This window comes from Hoplias malabaricus, chromosome 14 (genome assembly GCF_029633855.1).
Source record: "Hoplias malabaricus isolate fHopMal1 chromosome 14, fHopMal1.hap1, whole genome shotgun sequence".
NCBI lineage: Eukaryota > Metazoa > Chordata > Actinopteri > Characiformes > Erythrinidae > Hoplias > Hoplias malabaricus.
The window spans coordinates 25637631-25648644 of record NC_089813.1 but is presented as its reverse complement, the minus strand read 5'-3'; the positions used below and the strand labels follow the sequence as shown (position 1 = coordinate 25648644).

The window sequence follows — 11014 nt, the reverse complement described above, 5'->3', positions numbered from 1 at the left end:
CACTTAATATATTCAAATTGCCAGGACAACATGAACAGTAAACATCTGTTAAGATAGTTAACAGACAACTAATATGTTTGGGAATATATTTCCATTGTGGTAAATATTTACAATAATCCTCAATGTGTGAAATGTTTAAACTTTAGTGTTTCGATGTACTTTTCTAGCACCTTTGCCCACACTCTCTTAAAATGTTAAAAGGTCTTTTACGGCAGCAATAAAATGGAGAGCTTCAAATTACATGTCTCATTCACATGTAAGATAACACCCACGCCTATGACAGCTATATCTATGTTCACTCTGGTGTACCTTTTTGGCTTCATCCAATCCATTTTTCACATATTAAAGACTTCTCCATTCATCCTTCTTCCAGTGCGTATGTATGGGGGCAGAATTTTAGAGTGGCTCTGAGGGTGATGTATTAGACAGACAGGTAAGTCATCCAATCATTTTATGCTGTGTGAGGGAAATGATTGTACAAGGTTTTTTAAAGTCCTGTGATCTATATTAAAAGTAACCTTTTATGTATGTCATTAGACCTTTTAATATATAGATAGTTATCAGGATGTGAAGAGTATTTTGAGAAACATAACAAAAACATTTCAAGACAACTCACCTGCTCCAAATTTAAATTACTTGAAGAATCTCTAAGTATTAATAAGGCGCTCCACATTCACAATAGAAGAAATGCTAGATGTATCCATAATGAGATTTAGAAAATGAGATTTAGACACTAACATCACTGAAAATGCTGTGTAACATTAACAAGGACACATGGTGTCATTTATAGATATCACTGAGTAGCACCCTTTAAGGCACATGTTGCTAAACATGAGTGAGTGAATGAATGAGTTACGTGAATGAAGATAGTTCCAAGAGGTTGTTTAAAAGACAGTTGTAAAATCACCAGTTATATTTAAAAGATACAATTCAATTTGAGGCTAAATACAATCTTTATTTATCTGAAGTTGACAGTTTCTCTGAGATGAGTGCATCAGCATTAATTCAGTTCAGAAATGTTATTTAGAGTCTGCTGCGTGTAAGAGACAATAAAATCACTTCCACTGACAGCAACTGTATTTTATATCAAATCAAATCAAATCAAATTTATTTATATAGCGCTTTTCACAACTGATGTTGTCACAAAGCAGCTTCACAGAATTCCAGTAAGACAAGATTTGACATGAAATGTAAAGACAAATGTAAAACCCTCAAGTGAGCAAGCCAGGGGCGACAGTGGCAAGGAAAAACTCCCCCAGCTGAGGAAGAAACCTTGGGAGGAACCAAGGCTCACAAGGGGTGACCCATCCTCCTCTGGTCAATCTACTGGTGATGATAGTTAGTAGTCCATGAGAACTTCAGTGTAGGGACAGCTTCAAGGCACTTGGTGGTTGCTGGAGCGTGGGCAGCTGGTCTGAAGCGTGGAGGAGGATCTCGACAGTCATCCATCAGTGTCCAGACAGACAGGTGGGCAGTCGTTTACTCGGAAAGATGTAAAGGGATGGAATTAGTTTTGAACTGTTTTGTGTTTGTAAAGTAGAAAATATGAAAATTTCCAGAGTGTGGCTAATGACTCCGGCAGATCTGACTATGACAGCATTAACTAAAAGGAGAGAACCAGAAGGACACACAGACACGGGAGCATCCTGAAACACTGGCATCCCTCCGCTCCACCGTCAACAAACCTGAGTGATCGCGAGAAGCGGCGGGACGACAGCACCAGCGTCTCAGTATACTATAATTCCCTGTGTCCATGGACCCCCCGGATCTGCCGCCTTTATCTATGGGGGAGCATTAGCTACCAAATGATAAACTAAACAAATGAGTTTTTAGCCTACATTTGAAGATTGCGACTGTGTCTGAGTCCCGAACATTTTTTGAAAGATCATTCCAGAGTTGGGGGGCTTTATAAGAAAAGGCTCTTCCCCCAGCTGAGGCCTTCTGAATTCTGGGAACATTTAAAAATCCAGTATTCTGTGATCTGAGTGAACGTGGAGGCTCATAATAGGAAATTGTATCTTGAAGATATTCAGGAGCAAGCCCATGTAGAGCTTTATATGTTAATAACAAAATTTTGTAGTCAATGCGGAATTTAACAGGCAGCCAATGAAGTGATGATAAAACTGGGCTGATATGTTCAAATTTTCTAGTTTTAGTGAGGACCCTAGCTGCAGCATTTTGAACTAGTTGAAGTTTTCTTAAATTGCTGCTGGTGCATCCTGACAGTAGTGCGTTACAGTAGTCAAGCCTTGAAGTAATAAAGGCATGTACTAATGTTTCTGCGTCCTGGAGGGATAAGGCATTTCTAATCTTAGCAATATTGCGAAGATGTAAAAAAGCTGTCCTAGTGATACTACCTATGTGTTGATCAAATGATAAATCCGGGTCAATTATGACACCAAGATTTTTTGCTGCTGAACCAGGTTTAACTGGAAAGTTAGCTAGATCTAAAATTAAATCTGATAATTTATTTCTTGTCACTTTTGGACCCAAAAGCAGGACCTCTGTTTTGTTGCTGTTTAGAAGGAGGAAGTTACGCAACATCCAGCCTTTCACGTCTTTTACACAGTCCTCTATTTTCTTTAATCTGTGTTTGTCATCGGGCTTGGCTGAAATATACAATTGTGTGTCGTCTGCGTAACAGTGAAAGTTAATGTCATGGTTTCTTATAACTGTGCCTAGCGGTAACATGTATAATGTAAATAATAATGGTCCTAAAATAGAGCCTTGTGGAATTCCAAATCTTACTTTAGAATAATTTGAATTTAGATTGTTTACTTTTACGAATTGATAACGTTCCGTTAAGTAAGATTTGAACCATAATAGGGCTGTCCCTGTGATTCCAACCATGTTTTCTAACCTTTCTATGAGAATATTGTGGTCTATTGTATCGAAGGCTGCGCTTAGGTCAAGAAGCACCAACAGGGATACGTGGCCTTGATCAGAGGCAAGAAGAAGATCATTTGTTATCTTGACTAGAGCTGTCTCTGTACTATGATGTTGCCTGAATCCAGATTGGAATTTTTCATATATATGATTCTTATGTAGATATGAACTAAGTTGTTGGGCCACAGCTCTTTCTAAGATCTTAGACAGAAATGGCAAATTAGAAATAGGCCTGTAATTAGACAGTGTACTAGCATCAAGATTTGGTTTCTTGATCATAGGTTTAATAACTGCTAGTTTAAAAGCTTTGGGTACATGGCCCAGACTAAGCGATGAGTTTACTATAGTTAAAAGAGGATCAATAATAGCTGGTAGTACTTCTTTGAGCAACTTTGTGGGAATTGCGTCAAGTGTGCAAGTTGTACAGTTTGCGGAGGTGATAATCTTCTCTAGTTCTAATTGTGGGAGTGGGTAAAAGGTTTCAAGTCTTTCTTTTACAGTTATATTATGTTTTATTTCATTCACATCAGGTGGCAGCCAGGATGGATTTGATCCTGTGGCTAGAGTTTGTTGTCTAATATTCTCAATTTTATTATTAAAAAAGTCCATAAAATCTTTACTGGTGAGAGTTGCTGGAATTAGTTGTTCAGAACCTGCTTGATTTTTTGTAATTCTAGAAAACACACTAAACAGTGCTCTCGGATTATTTTTATTATTGGAGATCAGCGAGGCCAGATATGCTGAGCGAGCTTTAGTGAGGGCATTTCTATACTCTATAAGGCTGTCCTTCCAGGCAGAATGAAACACTTCAAGCTTGGTTGATCGCCATTTCCGCTCTAGTTTTCGTAATGTTTGTTTTAAAGTACGGGTCTTATCGTTATACCATGGTGCGAGCTTTTTCTGTCTTATACTTTTATGTTTAAGTGGTGCTACCTTTTCTAAAGTAGATCGACAGGTATTTTCTAGGTAGTCAGTTAGTACATCTAGGTCCATTGGGTCTGATGGAGTTGGAACTGGGGTCGATAGTTCTGGTAGGTTTTCTATAAATTGTAGGGCGGTAGATGGTTTTATTATACGCCTTGTAGAATAGCGAGGGTTCTTACATAGATTATGGATAAAACGTAGCTCATATGAAATTAAGTAATGATCGGAGATTGCTGAGGATTGCGGTAAGATATTAATTTTGTCAATGTTAAGACCTAGTGTCAGAACTAAGTCTAAAGTGTGGCTGCAGTAGTGTGTAGGCCCTGTTACATTTTGAGTAATACCAATAGAGTCTAAGATTGAGGTAAATGCCTTTTTTAGTGGGTCACTTTCCTTCTCGAAATGGATATTGAAATCTCCTACAATTATAACTTTATGATTGCACACCGCTAGGTTTGTAGCAAAATCGCTGAATTCTTTCAGAAATTCTAAGTAAGGCCCTGGTGGTCTGTAAATGTTGCATAATAAAAATGCGTCCTTTTTTGTGACCGGATTTGTAATAATAGTGGAGAGAACCTCAAAAGAAGAAAAGGTGTCACATTGTTTAAGACTAATTTCTAGGGTATTTTGGTAAATTACACATACTCCACCTCCTTTGCCTGATATTCTTGGGCTATGTGCATAATTATAGCCTAGGGGGGTGGCTTCATTTAGTGCTAAATATTCATTTGGTTTAACCCACGTTTCCGTGAGACAGAAAACATTGAATTTATGATCACTTATAATATCATTTACGATGAGTGCTTTTGAGTTTAGCGATCTTATGTTGAGTAACCCAAATTTTAGTTCTGAGGTGTTGCTGCTAGGTGTTGTGTATGATTTAATATTGATTAGGTTGCTGAAACAGGCTGATTTTGTTTTTCTACTTTTACATTTAGTTCGGGGGAAAGACACAGTCTCAATACAGTTGAACCTGGGTGACGCCTCAAGACAGTTCGCAGACGGTCGGTTTAGCCTGTCTGTCTGCGGCCTGGTCCCGGCTCTGGATTGTCAGCAGCTATCTACACTACTCTGCCGACTAACTAAAAGACTATGTGCTATACTGCAAGAAAGTAAGGCAGCACCCTCCCGCGTGGGGTGGATACCATCCCTACCTATAAGACCAGGCTTGCCCTCAAAACGTAACCAATTGTCTATAAAGCCCACTTGATTTTCGGAACACCACTTGGACATCCAGCAGTTTAACGCCGAAAGTCTGCTGTAAGCTTCGTCGCCACGCCGCATTGGTATGGGACCAGAGCAGATTACGGCATCGGACATCGTCTGGGCCAGTTTAATCACCTCTGTAATATTACCCTTAGTTACCTCAGACTGCCGCAGACGAATATCATTGGCCCCTACATGAATGACTACCCTCGAATATCTCCTATTAGCTAACAGTCTAAGGTTGCCACTAATATCCGGCGCTCTGGCTCCCGATAAACAGCTAACTGTTACTGCCGGCGCCCCTAAAGGAGTAGCTAGTTTCACGTGCCGAACAATAGAGTCTCCTATAACCAGAGCACTCTTAACAGGCTCCTCAGCGGGTGCTTCGCTGAGCGGGGCAAACCTGTTTGACACGCGAATCGGAGGAGCGTGGTGTCCCGGTGGGCTAGCTTTGGCCTCAGCGTTAGCATCAGCCTTAGCTTTCCGGCTATGACGCCGAGACGTCACCCATTCACCCCGCTGTGAGGGCTCTAACGCCGGAGTCGTGGGGGTGCTAACTCTCCCTAAAGCACCCGGAGTTGCTAACACTGAATCTCGCTGTTTATCCCTCAACAATAATAAGCTCCGGATGCGCACTTCTAGCTGGTCCACTTTATCCACCAGAGAGCTAACTAGCTGACACTTACTACAAATACAACCACTATATTTATCGCTAGAGGTGGAAAAGGGCGTTAAACTAAACATGCCACACTCTGAACAGGCAAAACAGCCAGTAGTAGCCATGGAATTGCAGGTACTTACCGCTTTTAGTGAATTTTAGTAACTTACACCAAGAACGTTACTCCAGGGTCCGGTGGCAGTTTTAGTGCCTCTGTAATGAATATTCCTGCGGAGACAATCTAAAAGATAGATCTATGGATGGTTAGTAGGTTATAAAAACAGATATAAATATAGAAATAACAATGGAAACGAGTAAACAGGAAAACCCGAGCGATCAAAACAGCTTCCAAACGGGTACAGAAACAGCCAAACGGGTTGCCACGGGTTGCCACATGTATATTTTATACATAATGGCATCAGCACTGTAACAGTTTGCTTGTGTAAAACTGGCAGACAGAATACTATTCACTAAGACAAAGCGTTATCTGCAAGGAGTGTTCAAAACTGTATCCTGGTAAAGCCTCTGGAGTAAAGTCAACTCTATGACATGGAAAAAAAATTCACACAAAACCACTGATTAAAATAAATGTATGGTATCAATAATAGTGGACCTAAAAACACCTCAGAACCGCAAATGAATTGAAGTGTTTATGGATGGTAGCTTGAAACTTTCCAATTTTATTGTAATGGCTAGCTTAGGTTAAGTTTAACCTACTTTAAACCTACGTTATACACATTATAGCTACAGGGGTTTGTTGGACACTGATGCTGGAAGAGAGGGACAGGCCTGCAATCTCAGTTCTAGATCATTCCAAATGGTTTTTCATGGGGTTGATATCAGGGATCTGTGCAAGTCAGTCAGGTTCTTCCACACTAAACTCACCAAAACATGACTTCATTGACCTTGCTTTGTGCACTGGGGAATAGTTGTGCTGATACAGAAAAGTGCCTTCCTTCAACTGTTTGATCAAAGTTGGAAATGTCCTGGTATGCAGAATTCATTTTTTCAGGCTGCCAGAAAGAGAAGGGTGATTGGTCGCTCCACATGTTTCCACTGCTCTAGTGTCCAGTGTCGGTGTGCTTTGCACCATTCCATGTGACACTTGGCATTGTGCTTGGTGATATAAGCCTTGCAAGCATCTGCCTGGCTGTGGAAACCTGTGGCAAGAAGCCCCTAGTGCAGAGTTTTTGTGCTGATGTTAATGCCAGAGGAGGTTTGGAAATCTGCACTCAGCAAACCCACTCTGTACATTCATGTGGTTTGCCACTTCATGGTTGAGTGGCTTTGGATCCTAAACACTTAATCTTTTCAATAATACCACTCACAGTTGTTTGTGAAATAACTAGGAGGGAAGAAATTTCATGAAGGACTTTTTGCAACAGTGGTATCCTATTACTATACGATGCTCAAGCTTTTTATAATGGCCCATTTTTTCACAAAGGTTTGTAAAGGCAGACTGCATGGCTAGCCATTTGATTTTATACCTATGCAATGAGACTGAATGAAACACCAGAAATAAATGGTTAGGGGGTGTGTCCCAATATTTTTGTTCATACTGTATGTATTCTGATGCTTTAAATTATGTTGCATTATTGATTTATTATTTATTCAGCTCCAGTTTACAGTGAATACAGTATTAATACACTGAAAATAAGTCTAATTTAACAATACCTACACCCTTCCCTAAAGAAAATAAATAAATAAATAAACACAGAGCGAGACAGAAAGGGACTGCCGATCACCCAAGTATTACACCTCTGGGTGTCCTAACTATTGAACATGATGAAAGGGGCTAGTAGAACTACAAAAGTCCACTTTTATGGTCAATGGAGCTGATGGTGGTGTAAATATTATGGCTGGTTGGTGATAATATTCATATTCAAGGTAATATGTTGGCATATTAAATGCCCATTTTTTTGGTATATTCTGTGTAGCTTATCCTACGATTTATTTAAAGGGACACTGTACGATTTGGGATTTGTGCTCCTGGTGCTCAGCATTGTACTGAAAACAATATGGAGGTGGAGGGAGGTGGGATGGTTTCCTACCTTCCCCTGAAAAGTTACATAGTGCAGTTTCTGCAGTGCTGAGCCCAGAGTAGCATTGACAGAGACTTTATATTCTCTATTAAAACTGTATGTTTTAAAGTACAAGTATTACATAGTATCCCTTTAAGCTCAAGTGTATCCAACAGGGAAATAGAGGTTTACACTATCTAAAATAAGGCGATAAGGTAAATGGCCAAAGCAATGAAAATCACGTCACTTGAGAAAGCAGTTTAACCTTGGTGAGGAGTTTAAAGAGATTGAGTATTATTTAAAATATGCTTTTAATCTTATGAACAGCGTTTTCTGAAAATTACGCACTGAAATATTTGACTCTTGCCAAACAATGACCCGCAGTTTATAGCAGTGATTATAGCTATATTTTTGCAGTCGTGTCCTGCCTAAACAGCCTGGTCCTCGGTGAGCACTTCCTTGTCGGCTTTTCCTTTTAGGGCCCAAGTAAACAAGGCGGGGTGTTTTTTTAATCATGTGATTAAAGTCAGTCAGTGTGTCTGTAAGTATTTGTATAGGAGCGAGCTAAGCCCTTTTCTCGCGCTCCACCCATTCTGTTGTGACAACAATGCTTTTTTCTCTGTTCGCGCTGGAAACTGGGTCTCGGGCGTGCTGAGTGCCACGTTGCTGCGCGCGCTGTAAACGGAACCAGCTGAGACGCCGCTGTCAAACTGTCAGTGTGAGGCGCGCGCCACATACAGAGAGTGGGAGGCTACGTTCAACAAGTGCACGCTCACTCCTTACGGGCGCGTGCAGCGGGTCGTCCACCCCTGCAGCAAATGTGGCATTCAAAGAGCACGTGCTGAGCAAGCCTTTGATCACGAACAGATAACGGAACCGCGGCGCACGCATATTACAATCCAGGCTTTTCGAAATGCATAGATCTAATCACTACTTCAGCAGGCCCTATTATGTGGTGCTGGGTCAAATTGGAAACAAGGACTCGCGCGAAAACAAGAGGCCAAGTGCCCCCTTTGTGTTTTATAGTCAGTAATAATAGGGGGAATTATCTCTCTGTGTCTTAGTTTCCAAGTATTTTATACTACGTCCTGTGGGGGGTTGCTACCGGTCTGTTTCCCCGCAGAGAGTCGCCTCATTATTATAGAGATTAAAGTGCCGGGGTCAGCATCGCACACCTGCAACTAATTGTAACGCGACTTGGACGCCTTTATATTCCGTAGGAAATACCCCCAGTGTGGTAAAGAGCTCAAACTTTGATCTTTACACAGCGTATAAAACGGCTCTTGTTCAGTAGATTCTCCTCTATTCTTTCCTACATGCAGTGCTGTTAAATCAATGCAACACGCTAGCCTTGTGCACGTGCCCTAGCCCTTAGTCCTAATGGAGCTGATGGGGTTTTTAAGGCCCACTACAACTTACCAAAAGTGGATAAAGCAGGACCAAAATTTCACCTAATATTTATATATTTTAAATGTTGAAAATGAGTAGGTTTTAGGTCATGTGGTTTTGGAACCAAATTAAAATAATTACACAAATTTTGTGTGCCTCATGGGATTTACTAGCCACATACTATAGGACATTTTAGCCACAGAAGCTAGTTCCAGTGGAGCTAAACGATCATCTGGGGCATAATAAAACATATCATGTAACAAAACCTTGCATCTCTTCATGATTAACTTGTATTTCTTATTTGAAAATCCCATCTCTTTGTTCTGAGAGCAACAATATTATTCACCAAGTATTAACTCGTAGATATTTTAGGACAGGACCATAGCTAGAAGCTAATTCTAGTGTAGCAGAAGGTGTCTTTCAGGCTGCATTCATTCTAGTGTCCCTAAGCAGTGCCCTTGTATTCCCTATACAATAATCATGTGATACAGGAATTTCAGAATCCCTCCAGAATGGCCTGCAACACCATCTCATTTGACCACTCTTTGCTTTCTAAACTAACTCGTAAATCAACTGCAGCCATGTATCATACTGTGTATTTAATTTGGGAATAAATGTGTCATAATTGGGAATAATGGCATCCTAATTTGCGTCATGTTTACAGTGAAACACAATGACTCATTGGTAAACTTTAATGTCAGCTTCTAGCAGTGAAACTGTTACTCACTAGTCAATGTGTATGGACTACGCATGTGAAGTTCTCTTTAAACTATGTACGGTTTGGGATCTCACTACTGGGGTGATTGGAATTCACCTACAGTTTCTACCTCGATTTTTGTTTTTATGTTTTTTTTCATGTTTATGTGAAAACTCCATGATAAATGTACCATAGAAATTCTTTAAAGATTGTTTTTAGTACATCTATAAACTTACTCTTTGGAAATATTAACTTCTTACTGGACAGTGGTGATATATAGACAAGTAATGCTCATAAACATTTTAGAACAGCTGCATTTTATTCCAAATGAGAGAGACTTGGAATGAATTTATGCTGCCTTAACTTCAACTGAAAGTAACACTTTTTTTTTTCTCAGCAACAATATATCGCCTACAGCCTGTCACATAATTAAGTATGTTTTAATTTAATATCTGTTGTTGGCTGAGACATACTCAGATGATAAGAGATAGTTTAATGATGAGGTCATACTGACCATGGGAAAACAAGACAAAAACTTATAGAATAGAAACTTAACAAATAGAAAGGATTTTTATTCTAAAAACAATTGTGCGCTGAAATACACCTTAAAAATAATTTTACAATGAAATATGACATATGACAGAAGTCTAGAGACACCAATGTAAAACACATAAAGTAGGGCTGTTTTCAGCCAAGTATAGTCAAAACCCATGGAAGACAAAAACAAAAATCATAATTCATATATTACAGAAATAATAATTCAGTCAAAATTCTTAACACAAAGAAGAAAAACAAAATCAAATCAAAATATGATCTGTCCATTTAAGCCACATATTCAAGAGAGATTTATACACATTTACAGCAAATCAGAAAATATCTACCTATATAGGAAATGATTCATGGATTAATCCTTCTATAAAATACAGCAATGCCTCAAACATTTTAATACACACTCCTTGTGTTAATAGAATAGAGTATGTGTGGCAGCAGGAACCAGTATTGTGTGCTCATATTTCTGTCCCTTGCTGCTGTATGTGTGACTATAGTGACTTTAGCGAGGCACGATCTGTTGACGGGTCTGCACAGGATAACTATCATGTGCGTCCTGGCATCAAAAAACACATCTACCCACCACTCTAGCGATGCTCCTGGGACCTCGTATATGAGTCAGTGACTCCCTGAGCAGGAGCAGATGTAAGTCATTGCCTAGGGGTAGAGCCCAAGAAGGAACGG

General features: G+C 39.8%; 1 protein-coding gene across 1 annotated transcript; it reads right to left on the bottom strand.

Annotated features, from left to right (window-relative positions):
* Positions 1 to 4611: 4611 nt before the first annotated feature.
* On the bottom strand, positions 4612 to 5886 carry LOC136666430 (uncharacterized). The gene has a single exon (XM_066644605.1). It carries the CDS (start codon positions 5797 to 5799, stop codon positions 4861 to 4863), a length of 939 nt encoding a protein of 312 aa, XP_066500702.1. The 5' UTR covers positions 5800 to 5886; the 3' UTR covers positions 4612 to 4860.
* Positions 5887 to 11014: the final 5128 nt, after the last annotated feature.

Coding starts and splice junctions, on each gene's coding strand:
- LOC136666430 (XM_066644605.1), bottom strand. CDS start 5,799: ATGGCTACTACTGGCTGTTTTGCCTGTTCAGAGTGTGGCATGTTTAGT.